At 37.9% G+C, this 22615-nt stretch overlaps 1 protein-coding gene across 1 annotated transcript; it reads left to right on the top strand.

The window, feature by feature from the left end:
* Window positions 1-13581: 13581 nt before the first annotated feature.
* LOC115958306 (G-type lectin S-receptor-like serine/threonine-protein kinase At4g27290) lies at window positions 13582-17718 on the top strand. Its single transcript, XM_031076709.1, has 7 exons — window positions 13582-14848; window positions 15049-15177; window positions 15524-15687; window positions 16224-16443; window positions 16787-17024; window positions 17100-17250; window positions 17413-17718. Exons 1-7 carry the CDS (start codon window positions 13582-13584, stop codon window positions 17716-17718), a joined length of 2475 nt encoding a protein of 824 aa, XP_030932569.1.
* Window positions 17719-22615: the final 4897 nt, after the last annotated feature.

Raw genomic sequence — 22615 nt, forward strand, 5'->3', positions numbered from 1 at the left:
TAGAGTTTGATTAGTTTTAAATTTAAATTTTGTATGATTGTATTTAATTATATGATTTAATTAAGTGAATGTAACAATTGATTTTATTACATTCATAAGATCATCTTTAATTAATTTTTTACTCCTATCAAGCTCTTTGTTTTCCAAGTAACAGATACTAATTGACATTTGATTTCTTGATGATAATTCTAATCTACTAAATATGCATTGTAATGTTTATTTTTATTTTATTTTTTTCATTCCAATTTACTGCCATTAACTTAGTGTATCCATAACTATTAGTTTGTTTATTATATGTTTGGTATGATGTTCAATTGTTGTTGTTGTTGTTATTATTATAAATTTAGTGTTTCTAAAATAGCATGTGTTTTGTATTCCATTCTTCTATTGATGCATTGTAGCATTTCATGGGAAGACATTATGAGAACAATTTTTATTTATTTGAATTTATGTAAAATATTTTATGCTTAATTTTTTTTTAAAAAAAAATGATAAATGATGAGGTGCAAACTCGTCAGTCACAGTAGGCAAACGGAACTCCCTGTCAGCAGCTGATTATCTACAGGTAAGGTGGTCACCGGTATGGTGCCTGCCACAGCGCCTCTGATGCCAAAGTTAGAACAATATAACAATTCACAGAACTAGAAGATAATAGGTATTTTTAGTGAGCTTTTGTATATATGTCCCTTCTGCTATCAATGTGTGGACTTTATATATGTGAGCTCGACTGCTAGCCGTTGGGGTGTTAATGCCTCTTTCTTGTAACACCTTAAGCCCAATTATAGGGCTTTTATTAGGCTCCAACGGTCTGCTTTGCTGGTTTCGTAACTGTCCAGGTTACCTGCTGGCGCCATTGAATGATTTTCTTTACCTCGTCAGTGATGACTCGTTTGTCGTCAAGCTTTACCTCGTCACTATTGTTGATCTCGTCAGGGTAATGTGATCTCGTCATTCCCATCAGTTGCCCCCCAGGTTCTGTGGTCATCAGTGACGTGTCACGAAGGCCACAGAAGGTGAAAAGTTTCTTTTCCTGAATTGTTTGTGACGCTTGGGGGTTCGTTCCGAATTTAATGTGTGATGGCGGCGCAGTATGGGAAGTGGCCACGTGGCATAGGTTGATTAGGAGTATTGATGGCATGACCCATTGGATTTCCCGCTACTTTTCAGTTTCCTTGGGTTATTGGTTTTAGAGACCTTTCATTTTTCTTCACTCTGGTTTTTCTTTCTTTTTCTGTTCCGAGTGTTTGTCCTTTTTTCTTTGCTTGTTTCTGCCATCATCCCAATCCTGCTCCGGCGACTCTGACCTTGCTCCGGCGACGAATTTCTCCGACCTCGACTGTTTCGTTCTTCAAGGTATGCTACTTTTCAATTTCTCAGATTTCTTCTTCAAAGTCTCCTTATAAATCTCTGATTTTTCTCCTTTTGTCTTTTTATTTTCATGTTTGGTATGTTGGGCTTTTAGGTTTGGGTGTCCCTTTTCATGGTTAATTCCTCTGAGGTTTGGGTAGCTTGCCCCTCAGTTTCTTTCTTTTTTGCTCGCTTAGGGGCGGCTTTGGGTGTTTCTGGGGACTTTTTTTCCTTTGATTAGGGACTATCTATTTGAAGGTAGTGGTTTGAGTGTGGTTTTAGGGGAGTTATCTCTGATTTTGGGTCGGTCATTGGCTTGGTTTGAGAGAGAGACGAAGAGGATGTCTGAGGTGAGATCCAGTGAGTTAGACACTGGGTTGTCGTCTAGCGGCGGCTCGGTCGAGGGTGATACAGTCGTTTCTTCCCCTCGTCGAGTTAGGACTTTTTATGCTCTCAACGAAGAGTGTGGGATGGACGCTGAGATAGTAGCCAGGTTCAAGGACAGGTTCCAGTTCCTTGCGCGAGTCCGGGTTCGTCGGCCTGGTCTTGAGGATCGGGCCTGCCATTTCTTCCCAGGTGAAGTGTGCTTCTACGAGGCTACTTTCACCTCTGGACTTAGGCTACCCGTCCATCCTTTGGTGATGGAGCTATTGGATCATTTTGGCATTGCCCCCGGGCAGCTCATGCCGAACTCTTGGAGGATAGTCATTAATTGTATGGAGATTTGGCTGGCCGCCAACGAGGATATGATCAAAGTGAGTGAGCTCGTCCATATTTATCGTTTGAAAGAATCAAAAGAGTATGGGTACTACGAATTAGTCCCTTGGACGAGGAGGACTAGAATCATTAAGGGTCTAGCCTCGTCATTCAGGTATTGGAAGTCCCGTTTCATTTTCGTGTTCGGGGATGACTTTGAGACCCCTTCCAACGAGGCTTGGGGTGATATCCCAAGGTTACTTTGTCGGTGGGGAACCCCAAACTTAGGTGCGTCTATGTTCCTTCTCGTCTATTTATTTTTTGTCTTGCATGTTTGGTCGTCATTAACCACTTATTCACTTCCTTTTGCAGTAAAACAGCATCCCAAGTTAAAGAGCAAATACCAGGAACGTCTTCAAAAGGCAATCGAATATTCCAAGTCGATTGAGAGTTGGGACGATCTCCTTGACCCACGGACACTTGCTTTCTACTGCTTGGGCCCGATCCGTCTCCCTACGTTTTGCGCAGCATCAGCATTGAGGAGAAGAAGAGTAAGTGTTTACTTCGTCCAGACTGACCTTCAATCGCGTACTTTGGATTTTTTAGTCCCTTTTTTTTTGTTTTTTTTTTTTTTTTTTTTTTTTTTTTTTTTTTTTTTTTTTTTTTTTTTTTTTTTTTGCAGAGATGACGACCAAATTCAATAAGGATATGTATGCCAAGATGAGGGCCAAAAAAGACGAACCCTTGGCTAGTATCGGCAAGAAAGTGGTTCGTGTGACGGGGAAGGGTCCTTCCGCCGTTCCTTCCGTGGATGCTACCCCAATCGTCTCAGGAGTAGAAGGAGCCCGAGTAGCTTCGCCCGCTACCTCTGTCGAGGAGATTCCTACTCCGTCATCAAAGAGGCCGAGGCTGTCAGCCAAGGACAAAGAGAAGGAAAGAGTAGGCTCGTCCGTGTTTGATGACGAGGGTGTGGCTGTGGAGCGGGCACACAACATTGTGAAAGCTGAGGACCTTAAGGTCTTTTCTGGGGTACCTGTCAACGTGGTCGCGAGTCAGCACATCCACAAGATTGTGCAGGTAAGGCTGTTCATACATTTTTCCTTGGCCTCTTTTTCCCACTTTTTTTTTTTTTTTTACTGACATTCTTATGTTTCTTCGTCAGGTGTTGGGGGAGAGCCTTCATCTGGCTTCTGAGTGTCTTACTCAAGAGGCTAAGGTGGCTTCTTTAACTTCTAGGATGGAGGCTCTGGAGAAGGAGAACTCGACTTTGAAAAAGGACCTTATACAGTCGATGGACGAGTCTGCCACCTTGAAGGAGAAAGTCAAGGCTCTAAACTCTGACCTAAGGGTTGAGCGTTAGCTGAATCTGGAGAAGGATGACCAGCTACAGGCGGCCAAAGAGAAGTTGAAGACAATCGCTGTCAGGTCCGTCGAGGCCTTTCAGTAGACGGAGGAGTATTCCACTGTACTTTTTAGTTGGTATTTCAAGGGATTTGAACTCCTCCGCCGGTATCTCGTCAAGTACCCTACAGGGGTTGATCTGCCAAATCTGGATTTAGAGGTGGTAGACCAAGTGATGGCTGCTGACGAGGCTGCCCAGTCTTCCGTTCCTAACGGCGATGCCCCTGCTGTTGACGACGCTCCTGTTGCTGAAAACGCTCCTGCTGCTGACGATCATGTTACTGCCGAACCTGACACTTAGGGGATTTTATCTTTCATATCTGCCTGTTGTGTTTTGGGCCTTTTTTTTTTTTTTTGAGATGTACATATATTTTTTGTTTTTATTTTAATTTTCAGAACAATATCTTTTGGCCCTATTAAGAGAACAAGGATAATTGCCCTATGCTTTTGGGCTTCTCTATGATTTAATGTTTACTTACTTTTGTGGTTACACTACTGTCTATGTTTGTGCACATGTGCGTGATTTAGCGTACCTTGTATTTGGCTGGTACTTAATGCAAATTCCTTGTGATTTGCTCGTCATTTTTTATCCTTGTTGTGGGTTTCTATCCTTCTTCTTCTTCTTTTGTTCTTTTCCTTGCGGGTTCGTCAGTGTCCTTAGTTCGTTCAGTGGGACTTTGCCATTCACGTAGGCCTTAGGATTATGTTTATATCTCCAGCACGTCTCGTGTGCCTTCGTCAGTGATTTACATCCGTCTCGGCGAAATCTTATTACTTAGGGCTTCGTCAGTGATTTACATCCGTCTCGGCGGAATCTTATCACTTGGCCACTTTTTCCTTTTTTTTTTCTTTTTTTTTTTTTTTAAATTTTTATGGTGACTCACATCCATTAAGGAATCTCGTCACTTAGGGCTTTGTCAATGATTTACATCTGTCTTGGCGGAATCTTATCACTTGGCCCCTTTTTTTTTTTTTTGGTGACTCACATCCCATTAAGGAATCTCGTCACTTAGGGCTTCGTCAGTGATTTACATCCGTCTTGGCGGAATCTTATCACTTAGTCCTTTTTCTCATATTTGTTGGTGTTGTCGTCGGTAACATACACTCGTCAAGGTGTACTCTTGTTAGTTTGGCTTACAATTGACTGGACCTGTCTGCATAAAGATATCAAAGAATAAGAATTTTTTATTGAATTCAGGAGTATTTGCCTTTGTCTATTACATTTACTGGTGGTACTTTTTTAAATGCCCAATATTCCAGGGTCGAGGAAGCCTTTGTCCGTCCATGGTTTCCAGGTGATAACTTCCTTGTCTTGAGTAGTGAATGACTTGGTAGGGACCTTCCCATGTTGGACCCAACTTTCCCTGGGTAGGGTCTTTAGTTGCCATGGTGGTCCTGCGTAGGACGAGGTCACCTATGTCCAGGCGTCTCAGTTTGACCCTTTTGTCATAGTATTCGGCCATCTTTCTTTGATATTTCGTCATCTTGCTGGATGCGTTGACTCTTACTTCGTCCAGAAAATCTAGGTTGAGTCGTAGTTCATCGTTATTGATCTCTTTGTTGAAAGTTCCACGCCTGATGCTTGTGACCCCTACTTCGACTAGGATTACTGCTTCTGTTCCATAGGTAAGCCTGAAGGGGGTTTCTCCTGTTGGGGTTCTGGCGGTGGTTCTGTAAGCCCACAGGACATTTGGTAGTTCTTCTGGCCAGGCACCTTTCGCATCATCCAGTCTGGTCTTGATAATCTTGAGCAGAGTCTGGTTCGTCACTTCCGTCTGCCCGTTTGCCTGAGGATGCCCTGGGGATGAGAATTGATTCTTAATCCCAAGGTTTGAGCAGAATTCCCTGAAGCCTTGACTGTTGAACTGCCTTCCATTATCTGATATGATCGTCGAGGGAATCCCGAACCTGCAGATTATGTTCTTCCACACAAAGTTCTGGATCCGAGCCTCAGTGATCGTTGCTAGGGCCTCTGCTTCAACCCATTTTGTGAAATAGTCAATAGCAACAAGAAGGAATTTTACCTGACCTTTACCTTGGGGCAGAGGACCGACGATATCGATTCCCCATTGTGCAAATGGCCATGGGGAAGCTATGGTCGTCATTTTCTCTGCTGGAAGCCGCTGCACATTCCCGTATCGTTGGCATTTGTCGCACCTCCTGACGATCTCAGCAGCGTCCACCTGCATGGTTGGCTAAAAATATCCTGCCTTTACCACTTTGTTTACTAGGGATCTGGAGCCGGCGTGGTCGCCACAAATTCCTCCGTGTACTCCCGCCAAGATGTATTTGGCTTCTTCCTCGTCGACGCACTTTAAGTAAGGCATAGAGAAGCCTCTCTTGTACAAGATGTCATTCAGGATCGTGAATCTGGCTGCCCTCTTCTTGATCTTTCTGGCTTCTTCAGTGTTTTGAGGTAGGTGCCCATCTTGGAGGAAGGACATTATGGGCGTCATCCAGGTATCAGTGCTCTGGATGGTGAATGTTACAACTTCCTCGATACTAGGGTGTTTTTGGACTTCCATCGTCAGGTTCGTGCAAGTCCCTTCTTCTTTTGATGATGCTAGCTTTGACACTTCGTCAGCCCCCATATTCTGACTTCTTGGGATTTGTATCAACTCCACTGTATCGAACTCCTGAGCTAGTTGTCTTGCCAACTTGAGGTACTTTTGCATCCTTTCTTCTTTTGCCTCGTATTCTCCCTTGATCTGTCCAATCACTAGTTTTGAATCACTTTGGATCAACAAATTTTTGGCACCAAGAGCTTTCCCAAGCCTCAGTCCCGTCAGTATTCTTTCGTATTCAGCTTCGTTGTTGGTGGCTGGGAACTTTAGTTGGACCCCATATTTCAGCACTTCTCTGTCGGGGGTGGTTATGATGGCCCCTACTCCCTCCTTCTTTTGGGCTGACGAACCATCAGTTTGTATTATTAGTTTATCTGCTTCGTCGGTAATTCTGTCTTCGACAGGGATCGTGAATTCTGCGATGAAGTCCGCCAGAGCTTGTGCCTTGATCGCTGTTCTTGGATGGTACTCGATATCAAGTTGACTAAGTTCAATTGCCCACTGGACCATTCTCCCTGCTACTTCTGGCTTGCTCATTGACTTCTTGATTGGTTGGTCCGTCATTACGAGAATAGGATTTGACTAGAAATATTGCCTGAGCTTGCGCGAGGCCACTATTAGTGCAAACGCAATCTTTTCGATCCTTGGGTATCTAGACTCAGCCCCTTGGAAGGCTTGGCTGACGTAGTAAACCGGGAGTTGCTTCTTGCCTTCTTCTCTAATCAAAGCTACACTTACTGCCGAGGCTGACACCGCCAGGTACAGGTATAGGTTTTCTCCTTCTTTGGACGGGCTTAGGAGAGGTGGACTGCTCAGGTATTGCTTCAGCTCTTAGAACGCCGCTTCGCACTCGTCGGTCCAAGCAAAAGCTTGCTTCAAGGTCTTAAAGAAGGGTAGGCATTTGTCTGTGGCCCTAGAGACGAACCTGTTTAAAGCTGCTATTCTTCCTGTGAGTTTTTGAACATCCTTGACGGTTTTGGGTGAGGCCATGTCAATAATAGCTCGAACTTTCTCTGGATTTGCTTCTATTCCTCTCTGGGACACCATGAATCCCAAGAACTTCCCTGAGACTACCCCAAAAACACACTTGCTTGGATTCAACTTCATCTGGTGTTTTTTGAGGGTTGCAAAAGTTTCCTCCAAGTCGTCCAGATGTGTGAGCTTTTCCTTACTCTTGACGAGCATATCGTCCACGTACACCTCCATGTTCCTGCCAATCTGTTGGCTGAACATTTTGTTTACCATTCTCTGATACGTAGCTCCAGCATTTTTAGCCCAAAAGGCATCACCTTGTAACAGTAGAGTCCTTGACTTGTGATGAAGGCTATCTTCTCCTGGTTTTCTTCAGCCATCTTTATCTGGTTGTACCCTGAGAAGGCGTCCATGAACGTCAGTAACTTGTGTCCGGCAGTGGAGTCCACGAGTTGGTCTATCCTTGGTAGAGGGAAGCTGTCCTTTGGGCATGCTTTGTTCAGATCGGTGAAGTCTATACACATTCTCCATTTTCCATTTGCTTTCTTTACCAGGACGACATTGGCGAGCCATTCAGGATAATATACTTCCCGGATGAATCTAGCCGTCAAGAGTTTGGTTACTTCTTCTACAACTGCCTGATCTCGCTCTGGGGCGAAGGTTCTTCGTCGTTGCTGAACGGGCTTCCTGCTGGGGTCCACATTTAGCCTATGCTGGATGACTTCTGGAGATATGCCCGGCATGTCCTCGTGACTCCATGCAAAGACATCTAGATTCTCTTCTTTAAGGAACTCTATGAGTCTTGTTCTCATCTCGGGGCTTAGCGTCGTCCCTATCTTGGTCGTCTTGTCTGCATTTCCTTCTACCAATTCCACTGTTTCCAAGGTTTCCATCCCGTCTTCCTCTTTTTCTTCAATCGTCCACGTGTGGTTCTCCTTTCCTGCCAGTACGGCCTGATAGCATTCCCTTGCCAGGACTTGATCACCTTTCACTTCAACCACGCCGTTGTCTGTCGGGAATTTCACCTTCAAACAGTAGGTTGACGTTGCCGCCTTCCACTTGTTGAGGGTGGGCCTCCCAATGATGACATTGTAGGATGATGGGCAATCTACTACTAGGAAGTTTACTTGTTTGGTCAACTGCAATGGGTAGGTCCTTGCCGTCACCGTTAGTGTCACTATACCCCTAAGGTAGACCTTGTCTCCACTGAAGCTGACGAGTGGAGAGTCAAAAGGGCGAAGCCTTTTTGGATCTAATCTCAGCTGCTGGAAGGCTGGGAAGTAGATGATGTTCGTTGAGCTCCCGTTATCAACAAGGATCCTTTTGGTATTGAACCCTTCTATATTCAGCATTATGACCAGGGGATCGTTGTGGGGCTGCTTTATTCCCCTAGCGTCTCCTTCACTGAAGGACATGTCCTGGCATGTTCGTCGGTGCTGGGACAGAGGCATGGTGTGGACGCTGTTCACCTGTCTATGGTATGCTTTTCTGAGTGATCTAAATGATCCTCTTGAGAATGGTCCTCCTGTGATCGTGTTTATCTCCCCGATCACCTTGCGTGGAGGCTGGGACAGATGGTCGTCCTCCCGGGTGAAGGATTCACGCTGGGTCCTGTTGTCGTCTCTGAACTTGCTATATTCTCCTTTCTTTACATACTTCTGTAACTTCCCTTTCCGTATTAATTCCTCTATTTGCTCCTTTAAGTCTCTGCAATCTTCTGTGTTGTGGCCGAGGTCTCTATGGAACCGGCAATACTTGTTCTTGTCACGTACGTTGGGGGATGAGTGTAATGGCCTGGGCCATTTGAGATAGTGCTCGTCCTTGATCTGCGGGAAAATCTTGTCAACAGGCATAACCAAGGGAGTAAATTTTACCGTCCGAGGATTTTTATCGTCCTTCCTCCTATTCCCATCATTGTTCTGATGATCTAGTCTGTCTCTCTTTTGCCCCCTACGGTCGTCTTCCCTCTTGGCCTTGTCTCCTGGCCTCTCGGTATCTTTTATGGCAGCTAGGGCATCTTCCGCGTTCATGTACTTTTGTGCCTTCAGGAGCATCTCCGCCATCGTCTTCGGGGGGTTCTTTGCAAGAGAGGCCACGAGGTCTCTGGATCTCAACCCTGCTTTGAAGGTCATCAGCTGTACCTTGTCATCAGCTTTGTCTACCTCCAGAGTTTCCCGGGTGAATCGCTTGACATATGACCTCAGAGTCTCCTTCTCTCCCTGTCTTATGGTGAGTAAGTAGTCTACTGATCTCTTTGGGCGTTGTCCCCCTATGAAGTGGCGCAAGAAGGCACTACTCAGCTGATCGAAGTTGTCTATGGTCAAGTTTGGCAACTTAGTAAACCATTCTCTTCCAGCTCCTTTGAGAGTTGTCGGAAAGGAACGGCACAATATCTCGTCAGGTGGTTATTGAAGTCCCAGAGTCGTCTTGAAGGTATTAAGGTGATCCTGGGGGTCTTTTAGCCCGTCGAATGACTCAAGTTGAGGTAAGTGAAATTTTGAAGGCACAGGGCATTCTAGTACCGCGGCGGTGAAGGGTGAATCCGTAGCTCTTACCATTTTGTCCACGCTTCGGTCCGTCTTTTCTTTAATGGCGCTCCTCAGCTCGTCCATTTCCTTTCTCATTTCTCTAAGGAGGTCCGAGTTTTGCTCGTCTAGAGTAGTTGGTCTATGAGGGGTTCCTCTCCGTTGACTATCCCCTTCTTCCTCCATGTTATCTTTGGACCGGTTCTCTTCCTGTTGAGCCTGTTGGACTTGCTGAAGCCGTAGCTTCATTTCCTGGTTCTGTTTGGTGAGTTCTTCAATGGTGGCTGTAAGGGCCTGGACTTGCTGGGCCAAGGCTGCTGAGTCTGGGTTGGATTCCATTTGAATGTAGAGGGTTGATGGGAACTACGCTCTCAGATATGAATCTGAAAATATCGTCCCCACAGACGGCGCCAAACTGATGAGGTGCAAACTCGTCAGTCACAGTAGGCAGACGGAACTCCCTGTCAGCAGCTGATTATCTACAGGTAAGGTGGTCACCAGTGTGGTGCCTGCCACAGCGCCTCCGATACCAAAGTTAGAACAATATAACAATTCACAGAACTAGAAGATAATAGGTATTTTTAGTGAGCTTTTGTATATATGTCCCTTCTGCTATCAATGTGTGGACTTTATATATGTGAGCTTGACTGCTAGCCGTTGGGGTGTTAATGCCTCTTTCTTGTAACGCCTTAAGCCCAATTATGGGGCTTTTATTAGGCTCCAATGGTCTGCTTTGCTGGTTTCGTAACTGTTCAGGTTACCTGCTGGCGCCATTGAATGATTTTCTTTACCTCGTCAGTGATGACTCGTTTGTCGTCAAGCTTTACCTCGTCACTATTGTTGATCTCGTCAGGGTAATGTGATCTCGTCATTCCCATCAATAGAAAATATAAATAATTTAATAATATGAAGGATATGGCTGAATTTAAATTTTGAATAAAATAAGATGAAAAGAAAAATAGTAAAAATGAAATGCTTATCAATAAACACCAAATTATTCTGAAGAATACAAAAAAAGATAACAACTTGAAACACAAAAATAAATTGTATCAACCCCTTACCCCTTAGAATCCTGAAAAATACAAAAATCCATTAACCTAAAGTAGAAATGCAAGAAAAAAAATCCACAAAACTCAAAAAAAAAATATAATATATATATTTATATATGTGTGTGTGGGGGGGGGGGGGGGAGAGAGAGAGAGAGAGAGAGAGAGAGAGAGAGAGAGATAATTATGCATAGAATGGGAGAGGGAATAAAAACAAAGGCAAAATAAATGTAGATAAATGGCAAGATGAATATTGATATTAAGATAGAGAATTGTGGAGAGATGAAAATGTAAAAGGAATGAGAAAGGTTAGAGAAAGTGTAAAAATAAGTTTAGAATTTAATAATAAGAAGAATAGTTTAAAAAAAGAAAAATATGATATTTTGATTGTAATATAATAGATTTTTTAATTCACTTTAAACATTAAAAAAATTATAGGAAAATTTGGAAAGAAAAAGGATAATAACATGGTCGCGTGACTACAATGGAGCATAGTAAAAATAAATGCTACAATTAATTTTATTACACTATAAAGTTTTTAATGTCCTCCGTAATGCCATCTCTATTTTTTTTTTTTTTTACTCCTCCCATCATGTACTTGTTGGCCTCTTTATTTTCTAAATAACAGTTACAAATTGACGTTTAATTTCTTTTATTTTTCTTTCTCTCTCTACACTTTATTACCTATAAATCTCTCTCTTGTTGTTTATTCGTTGGCATCCTATTGTTTTCCCAAATTTGATAATAATTCTAATGTACTAAATATGCATTGTAATGTTTATTTTTATTTTTTTTTTCATTCCATTTTGCTGCCATTAAATTAGTATAGCCATCACTATTAGTTTTTTCAGTTATGTTTGGTTTGAAATTCTATTATTATTATTATTATTATTTTTTTAAATTTAGTGTTTCTAAATTGGTATTTGTTTTGCATTTCATTTTTCCATTGTAAGATTTCATGGGAAGACTTTATAAGAACAAATTTTATTTATTTGAATTTAAGTAAAATATTATGTGTTTAATTTTTTTTTTAAATGAGACAAAATATAAATAATTTAATGATATGGATTATGGAGGATGTTGCTGAATTTAAATGTTGAATAAAATAAAATGAAAGAGATAATGACTCTCTATCTCCACTATCTCTCTCTCCTAATTTGATTGTGGGTTTTAAACTATCAATTTGGATGATAATTTGTTGCCCATGATTTAATTTATTAGGAATTGATTGCAACCGACAGTTTTAGTGTTTTCCTTCCTTTGGGTGAGCTTCCAAACTGGCTTGAGTAGAGTAAGGGATCAATTTTATATTTTGTTGTGCCCACGCTAGTAAAGCAAAAGATTCAAGGATGGTCTTTATGTGCGATATTTGCAAGAAGCTTTCATGATGTGAATGGATTCACTATAATCTATGAATTAAAAAATTATACCAAGAAAATCACATGGCAATATCAACAAAAGAATTGTCGTGTAATACCATGTTAGGAATATCTGTGGTTGCACTCTATTGGAAGCCGGAGATGAAATGGAGTATTCAATAATACATAATAAGCAATGGTTTCCAAGTGAAGAAGTTTGGGGTCAACATGATTTATGACAATGATGAAAAGAATTACCTATCCTATTTTGAATCAATAATAAAAAATGCATGTATTCCTTGCAATGGAATGATTGCAATCAAATAAGAATTAAAAAGATAACAGCAGAAAACACAAAACTAAATCATATCAATTCAAAGTAGAATTGTAAAGAATACAAAAGTTCAAAATTAAAAAATACACCAAAAACTAAGAGAGAGAGAGAGAGAGAGAGAGAGAGAGAGAGAGAGAGAACTTTTTGTGTGTATAAAAATAGAAAATCATGCATGGAATGATTGAGAGAACAACAAATTTATAGTAAGAGGTTAAGAATAAGAAGAGTCAAAAATAAAAGAAGATAAAGGGGTAGGGGAATAGTGATATTAAGTTAGAGAGTAGTGGGGATATGAAAAATTAAAATGGAATGAGAAAAATTGAAGAAAGTATAATAATAAATAAGAATAATTAAAAATAAGATTAATATGATATTTTGATTTTAATATAATGGAGTTATTAATTCACTTTAAATGTTAAACAATTATATGAAAAATTGAAAAGAAAAAAGATGATGACTTGGTTGCTGATGTGGTTCAACAGGAGCGTAGCAACATTAAATGCTACACTTCAACTTTTAGTAATAATATATAGATAGATATAGATTTTTATTAGTATATTTAAACTTAGGAAAACTATTTTTAAATTGTATTAAAATAGTCTGAAGAGAGAAATATATGGAGTTAGAAAGCCATAGTCTGGCATTAGGAAGCTGAAGGGTTGTTGTTTGAGATTGTGATCGTGAAACACAAAGGGCTGCCATTTGAAATTGTAACTATAGAACACAAAGGCTTGCCATCTAAAATTGTAACCGTGTAAGAGATAGGATTGGGAATTATTTTCTTTCTATTAGTATTTTTAAATTTAGGAAAACTATTTTTAAATTGTAGGACAAATTCAAGAAAAAAAAATGGTAACGACATGGCTATTGATGCGGCTCAACTTGAGCGTAGCAACATTAAATGCTATGTTTTAGCTTTTAGTAATATATAGATTTATATATAGAAAATAATAGCGACTCTTTGTCAACCGTTCAAAACAGCATCGTGATGATAATTCTCTACTCCTTGAGTACCTTTCAAAATACAGTACCTTTCCATTATGTGTTCACCAATTCAAATTACAATAAGGCCTGCATAATATATCTTAAAAAACAAAACCCAAAAAAAAAAGTAAGAAATATGAAGAAGGTGATGCTTTAATTTTATACTTTAATGTTTGAACAATGTAATTTAAGAACTTGCAATTCATAGGAGGCCCTTCATGTTCCCTTCAAAGTTCTAATAGCAAAGGGCTTTGGAAGCTGGAAATGCTCTAGCATTTCATTTTTTCTATGTCAGTCCTGCAGTATATTAGTTTGTATAGGTCCACTTGGCTCATAAGAAGCATGAGGCAACCCATGCAAGTCTATTTTGTGCTCTACTTTTTGTGTTATATATTCTCCATCTTTGTAATTACAACAGCAGTAGACACCATTGTTGTAACTCAGTCAATAAGAGACGGTCAGACTTTAGTTTCTTCGGGTGGGAATTTTGAGCTAGGATTCTTTAGCCCAGGTAATTCCAAAACTTGGTATATAGGAATATGGTACAAGAAGATATCTACAATGACAGTGGTATGGGTTGCCAACAGAGATACCCCTCTTAACAATACAACAGGAGCTTTCAAACTTGTGGACCATGGAATTCTTGTCCTAACGGATGAAGCTAACAATGCCATTTGGTCTTCCAATTCATCAAGAGCAGCAAGCAACCCTGTTGCGCAGCTTCTTGATACAGGAAACTTTATAGTGAGAGATGGAAATAGTGATGCAGAAAATATAATTTGGCAGAGTTTTGATCATCCAGCTGATACGTTTCTGCCTGGTATGAAGTACGGATTTAATTTGGTAACTGGCTTGAGTCTAGTGTTGACATCATGGAAGAGCCCTGACGACCCTTCAGGAGGTGATTATACTAATCAGCTTGATCCAAATGGATTACCACAGTTTATTCTTAGGGAGGGACCAACAGTGTTATTCCGGGCAGGACCATGGAATGGTCTACATTTCAGTGGTATGCCTAATTTGCAACCCAACCCAATTTATAAATATGAACATGTTTCCAATCCGGTGGAGACTTACTATACTTATAAGCTTATTAATGACTCGGTTGTTTCAAGGATGGTTTTAAGTCCTGATGGCAAATTGCAGCGGCTTATATGGATTAATAGAACACAGAATTGGAGCCTTTACTTAACAGTACAAATGGATGGCTGTGACAGGTACGCACTATGTGGTGCATATGGTAGTTGCAACATCGACAACTCCCCAGCTTGTGAGTGTTTGACAGGATTTGTGCCAAAATTTCCAAAAGATTGGAATGCGACGGATTGGTCACATGGATGTGTACTGAAGACACCTTTAAATTGTGGGGCTGGTGAGGGCTTTCTAAAATACTCTGGAATTAAATTGCCAGACACAAGGCAGTCCTGGTATAACAGGACAATGGACCTTGATGAATGCAGGGATGTGTGCTTGAAGAACTGCACCTGTACAGCTTATTCTAGTTTGGACATTACCGGAGGAGGAAGTGGTTGCATACTTTGGTTTGGAGAACTGATTGATATAAGAGTGTACGCTGAATATGGGCAAGACATTTACATTAGGATGGCAGCCTCTGAATTAGGTAAGGTTCATTTTTCTTACTCTTAAATAAATTTTGTTTGGATTCAATATTTGTAAATGAGGCAAATTGAAATATAAGCATATGGAAACAGAATGAACAATTAGGAATTAGTCCATATGTGAGAAACTGATAAAGTGATCTGAGACAATTATTTTCCATAATGCTAATGCTAATTTCTTATATTGAATTGATGATTGCAGCAGCATATGGAAGCTCGAAAAGAAAGAAACAAGTGAGGATCATAGTTATTGCTTTATTATCTTTTGGAATGGCTCTCCTTGGCCCATGCTTGATGATATATGTCTTGAAGAAGAAGCCTAAAAGAGAAGGTAATACATGTAAAAAAATACCAAAATCCGGTTTGATCAGTGAAAAATTGTGTTATAAGGAAGGATGACTAATCTGACAACCACAATGCCAAATCAATCCTATTTCATATTTTGATTTCTAATTTCTTGTCCAACCTCATCTTGGCAATCATTTATAGTATGTTTTTGTTTTCTTTACCATGTCTTGGATCAATCAGTCAGGATCACAGTATGTCAGTGAGTACCACTTTGGAATGCATTGACTGGAATAATCTAACTCATAAATGTTCCACGGGTTTTTAAAATTTCAACATTCCTGAAATATATGTATTCCTTCCTTATTTCATATGCGCTCCATTCTTTGCAGGAATTATTTTATACAATCCGGGACCAATACAGGACTTCACCACTGGAAGTGAGAATGACGATTTAGAGCTACCATTATTCAGATTTGCTACAATAGCTTATGCCACAGATAACTTTTCAGTTAAGAATGTGCTTGGAAAAGGTGGCTTTGGACAGGTTTACAAGGTATCTAAATAGAAAGACAGCTATACAGTTCCATAAATATGGTTGGGACTATCCACTCTACATGGAACCAATTTCAGGCACCAAAATAGTATTTCTGCCCTTGAATTTAGTTCCGATTCTGTAGTTTTGTTGATAACTTCAGCTTAGTAAAGCAAACTATCTTATTGAACTTACCTAATATTTCAGTAGCAGTTTGCTTTCTGAATGAAATTATTAACTTATGAGTCTATTCTTGTGAAATTTACAAGAAATTCTGTGCATTTGGTGCATGTACAGGTATTGGTAATTAACTAAAAAAGATGACTTCTTTTGCAGAAATATGAAATTAATGTCTGCAGACTCTACACAAACTATTTTTTATATTCTATTGTTTATAAAGTCATCTAGGTGGGGGTTATAAATAGTCTTTTCAGCACATAGAACTTTTTCAGACATTTATAAATATGAATGCATGCGTACAAGCAATATATAAAAGTATAATATCCCTTATAGCTGAACGTTTGTGACTGATGCCTATTAATAATGATAATACACAGGGCATACTAACAGAGGGACAAGAAAATAAAGAAATAGCAGTTAAGAGGCTCTCAGCATATTCAAGACAAGGACTCCACGAATTCAAAAATGAAGTTTTGAGCATTTCCAAGCTTCAGCATCGTAACCTCGTGAAGATTTTAGGATGTTGCATTCAAGAAGAAGAAAGAATGCTGATATATGAATACATGCCCAACAAAAGCTTGGACTACTTCATTTTTGGTTTGGGTTCATCAAGATCTTAGCTTATTTAGACCGTAAATTTATCTAGATTAGCTTTTAAGTTCTGCAACTTCTGGTTGAATTAATGTTTAGAGCAGTCATAGTTTTGTAGATCTTCAGGATGGAAATTGCACCAAATAGCATTTTTCCTTACTGTTTCACTTGAACCAATATTTCTGTACAGATTGTGGTCCTAGTTTTTGCTATGATTGTTACCTTTGCAGCCACTTGAAATTACTTGTACAGAATGTCCATGTTAGCAACGTTATTTGATTTTAGGTTCAGTGAATATTTAAATAATTGACAGCCCCAGCATGAATTAACTTTGATGTTAAACTTGCAGATCCAAATCGAAGCATATTAATAGATTGGCCTAAGCGCTTCCACATTATCAATGGGATTGCACGGGGGCTACTTTATCTTCATCAAGATTCCAGATTGAGAATTATTCATAGAGATCTAAAAGCTAGCAATATTTTACTGGACTATGAGATGAATCCAAAGATTGCTGACTTTGGCATGGCTAGAATTTTTGGAGCAGACGAAACTGAAGCAAAAACAAGCAGAGTGGTTGGAACATTGTAAGAATCTCCACATATATTGTAATTGCAACCGCTATCCATAAACATGTTCATTTAATGAATAATTTTCTGCAGTGGTTACATGCCTCCAGAATACGCAATTGATGGACTCTTTTCAATAAAATCTGACGTGTATAGCTTTGGTGTTTTGGTATTAGAGATAGTGAGTGGTAAGAGAAACAGGGAATTCTCTCATCCAGACCACAATCTTAACCTTCTTGGACATGTAAGTGATGTCAACCAATATAATCCCTTCTGGTTTTGTTTTGTTATTTTCTGTTTTAAATTTTCAGATGAGTGATTTTGGCCATATTTTGCTAACTTTCAGGGTTTCAATATAATCTCTTTTCCCCCTAAACTTACATTTACAAGTGATCTAAATTCTCAGGCATGGAGACTATATAAGGAGGACAGACAATTGGAACTAATTGATAATTCAGAAAAGGAATTGTGCAATCCAAACGAAGTGTTACGATCAATTCATGTAGGTCTGTTATGTGTGCAGCAATGTCCAGAATATAGACCGACCATGTCTACAGTGGTTTTAATGTTGAGTAGTGAGACTGCACTGCCTGAGCCTAAAGAGCCTGGTTTTCACACTGGAAGACATCTATCAGAAATGGATTCTTCACCAATCAAGCAAGAAGGATTTTCAACAAATGGACTAACAATTACATTGCTAGAGGCTCGATAAAGCATTTGCCTAAAACATGTTTCAATGTATTTATGGAGATTTGGAGTGCTCTATATACAATGGTATATAATTACAGTTTTCACAATTTGAGGATCAAACCAAAATTATGGCTTTAGTGAACTCATGTACTACTGTTCATACTAACTAGTAAGTTTCCCATGCGATACACGGATAATGTTATAATGTTTTATGTAAATTTGTTTTTGGAAAATATTATACATATATTATAGCATATTTATTATAAAATTTTATTACTAATGAGTTTATCATAAAAAGTAACAATTATAAATTGCACACATATATCTATTATAATTATTTTGTTCAAGTAATGAGCAATAATGAAAACAACTTGGAGTAATATTGTATAATAAAAGTTGATAAAAGCATATTAATTCATTCTATATTATGGATTTTTATTATGTGATGTAATAAAAAGCTTCATTACGATTTTTTTTTTCTTCAATGCTTTGTTATTGTGGTATGGTGACGCTTGTTGTCATCATAAGTTTCTCCATCTTCAACATTTGAAATTTAGTCCGTCCATATTTGTTCAATTTTTGAGCTTTCATCATTTTTTTCCTTTTGTTGCATCATTTGTGTTAATTACTAATGAATTGGCACTGAGAGATTCTTGATTAGATCTTACAAAGTTTGGACTTTGTTGCTAAGATTTTTCATAGGTATTTGCATTTATATTAAATTTCAATGATGTGATTGTTTTTTGTAAATTTTTTATTTTTGTTAATTTTGGAATAGTGCAGCAAAAAGAATTAATATAGCATGTTAAATTGTGTTTTTTTTTTCTTCCATACCTTTTTATTATTTGAAGGTGCATAAAAAATCTTAGCAACTATGTAATTTTCAAAACCATCTTTTAGATTAAATTCATTCAAATGAAGTAGAGAAATCCTTTTTTTTTCCTTTTTTTTCCCCCAAATCATGTGGGATTCCTTCTCCAATATCAATATTTTTACAATAATTTAAATAAGTTGTACGTTAGTTTATTTTTCAGCAAGATCTCGATCTTGTAGATTTATTTAGGATTTTCTCGGCATCTCGATCAAATATCGCAAACTTTGTTTTGTTAGTTGCATTAAAAACTTCAATTTGAATCCTGTATCTGAAGTAGTTTGCAATTGTATATATATAGTAGTTATAGTGAGATAAATATATTATAAATATTTGGAGAGTATGTAGTTAATGTGAGTGCCTCTAACTTTGGGATAGAAAGATTTATTTTTGTTTTACATTTTGCACACCAAAATGATCCTGTTTGTAATTTGACATTCATTTCACAAAGTACACACAAAATGTAATACCAACCCATTGTTGTATCAATGTTACTTATTATTGCAATACCCTAGCAGTTCACATCTTGCAATGAACTTTGAAATTAATATGTATTATTTTTTTAATGTAAATAATATGATCTGTTATTATTTTTTTACATAAATGATGAGTATAATTTGAAATAATTAACAAACTTGTTTCATAGGATCAAATTCAATGCATTTTATCTTTACTATTGTCTTCATATTATTTAAAGATAAATCCTCCTATGAAAATTGTTTTGCATGTATTCTTGGTATTTCTTGTATAGGATCATGTTTTTGACCATTCCTATTATTGAATTTTTTTAAAGAAAATATTAAGTTAATGGCATTTTGTGAGATAGTATATGCTATTTATTAGACTTTTTTGTTATTATAAATTTTAGAAATATGCACTTGTCAATTATTTCAGCAACTTGAGGGATCTCAAGATTTATATATATTTTTGTTGCACTGGTCGATGATAGAGAATTTGTCTGCATAAATTGCATAGAATATTATTAATAGACAAAAGCATATTGAATTGAAATTGGGGAAAAATGAAGAGATATTTCATGAGAATGAGATTTTCTAGAAGTATCATCTATACGTGGGGGAGGAAGAAGAGAGTTTGTAAGAGAGTAAGAGTTTTTGCTTTGATTTACACGTGGGAATGGTCAAACTTGGGTCATAATATGTAAGGTAAGAACCGGGCCTGAGTTTTTCATAAGGTTTGGTCTACTTTTAAAAGGTAATTAATTTTATAGTGAATAACTTTTGGTCTAATTGGTCTAATTGTCAAGAACAACTCATATCAATATAATAGTAAAAATAAGTTACTATGATCTATTGGCTAACAGTAAAAAAAAAAAAAAACTTAATAAAAAAAGGTAAAAAATGCTAAATTTATATAATAGTAAAAATAAGTTACTATGATTTATTGGGTTACAGTAAAAAAAATTAATGAAAAAAGGTAAAAAAAAAAAAAATGGTTAAATGCAATAAGTTACTATGATCTATTGGGTAACAGTTAAAAAAAACTAAATAAAAAAAGGTAAAAAATGCTAAATTTATATAATAATAAAAATAAGTTACTATAATTTATTGGGTAACAGTAAAAAAGAGTTAATAAAAAAGATAAAAAATGTTAAATGTAATATTAGAGTGCCATGTGACAGGACCTCATGTACTCTCACATGAGGTCTCTGTTTTTATATATATATTGATTTATGTATGTGTTTAGTTGGTGAAAGTATATTCAATCATTGGAACTTCTCTACCTGATTCCCAATTATCAAATTTTACATTTCAGATTATAAAAGAAAACATTGTTTACTGTGCTTAGTTGGGAAAATGTTATTTTTCTAAATGAAAATCTGTATTTCAGAAACAACTTTGCATTATCATAAGGAAAAATATCATGTCATTAATTCCCACTGAAGCTAAAGAAAAGCCTCGAGCCTAAAACGTGCCAGATGGTGTGAATGATATTAGATACCCATAAGTGGCATGCATTTAAGAGTGTAACAAATACACTAGTTGGTATTTAACGACATGACCTGTTAAACCATTCATTTTGGATTTAGCACAAACAAGTAATCAAGCAGCATACGCCTGTTCAACACCTTAACAATCCCCAATCCAACCACAATCGGACATAAATAGAAACAAAAGATAAGTCCTCCATCTCGCAATCCATTTCTCCATTCGTTATTACTAGAATATTAATCTGCCTTATAATATAAATAATGTAGAGGGTGCAATAGATGATTATTCATGCATTTAGGTGCTCAAGAAATACATGTTGGCAAATATCATATCAAACTTACAGCGTGGGAAACTAGTAGGCAGGGCAAAGAGGTGACAACTTTACAATTAACTTACCTGCATAATTCTTTATCTTGTCACTTTATTCAAAAGAAAACCCTCTCCTTTGTTTGTAGTGACTAATCTACCATGCTGCCAACGTAGAAAAGCTCACTAAATTTGAAGAGCAAGAATCTGCTTCAGGCAGATTCCTTTTTGTATAAAAACCTGGCTGCTTTGGTGAAGGCAATAAACTCACTCCCCAGCAGTAGGACCACGGATGACATGTCTGGCCTATCACTTGGTTGTTTTTACACACATAATAGACCTACGTGAATGCATCGTAATGCCTCTGACAATGTGAAGGAGTCATTTAGCACTTCATCCAATAGCTCTAGAGGTCTCTCTTCAATCCATTGTCTCCATGCCTAAAACACAAAAATATTGTCAGTTGGTTGCAGAGTTGGAATAGTTAGGAGTCCTCTCTGTTTTGTTAGATTTTTGAGAGAGCTAAAGATCATGGCATGAGGGGGCAGTATAATTATCTTTGTTAGAGGTTGTCAAATTTACTAAAGCAGTCCAATTTTTCAATTACTAGCATCCTACTTTAGTCTTTATTTCAGAATGGCAATACAATTCAGGTTCTAAGTGAAGAGCAACTGCAATGTTTACCACATGTTACTTAACAATTAACATGCTACATAGTCTTTCTTAATCAATAATATAATATTTTAGTCTCCTAGAAATGTCCAAAAATCTTAATTGTGCTAACTTCATAAATTTAGATTAATAGAGCAATTTCACTCAATATTTGAAAACCAATTTTATGACAAATTTTTTATATAAAATATGAATTAAGAAAATTGAGTTTCAAAGCATTCAACAATATTGTGGTAAAACATAAATATTATACAACAAAATGTGTATTATAAATAGGTCTAAAACATAAAAATTATTTCAAATAAATTTGCCAAGTATCTATGCATTGCACATGAAATTATCTAGTTTTTCTCTAAAAGTTGAATTTATGACAGTATTTCCGTTGTTTAGATGGAAACAAGTGTGGATTCTAGTTAATGAATTACATAAGTTGAAATTCTATAGTCTCATAACCACCCATAACCATTGGCCATTGTGATTTCTACACAAGAAAAAAAAAAAAAAAATTGTTGCATTTGTTGCGTTTCTTTGGGCTCCAAATTGTACTTTTTTGGTGGTGAATTCAATATTGATGACCCACACATTGATGAAGATGTAAAGAAGAAGCTTAAGAATGTGGAACGGGATGTTTTCTCGTGGGAGGTTTACATTCTAGACCTGTCCAATATTGGTGGTTCAGGTGATTCTTTGTTGGATAAGTTGCTAGAATGCAGTACATCGATGAACAGTGGAAAGGCCAGCCCCAGGGCCTTTGTGGCCGATGGGAAGATTTGCATGGTTGGAAGCACAATCAAAATGAGCATCAGTGACATATGTAAAATAAAGGATTTAGATCTTAAAAACTTTGCTTACTTTGAGATCTATGATCCTATAGATGATAAGTGGACCAAATTGCCAAATCCCCCCATAAGGAATGTGAACACGAGTTGGGTTGGGCATATTGTTGTGGGAAGGAAGGCTGTCCTTGTAGCATGGCAGTGGGAGGGAAAACGACCCCTCTATTTTTTCGATCTTGACACATATCGATGGATAAAATACGCAAGCATCCCTGGGTAAGACAAAATTTGTAGAGAACACCCTTTATGGATGTTACCACAACAGTATAGCTGCGATAGCCCCAT

The sequence above is a fragment of the Quercus lobata genome, chromosome 8, assembly GCF_001633185.2.
Source record: "Quercus lobata isolate SW786 chromosome 8, ValleyOak3.0 Primary Assembly, whole genome shotgun sequence".
NCBI classification, from domain to species: domain Eukaryota; kingdom Viridiplantae; phylum Streptophyta; class Magnoliopsida; order Fagales; family Fagaceae; genus Quercus; species Quercus lobata.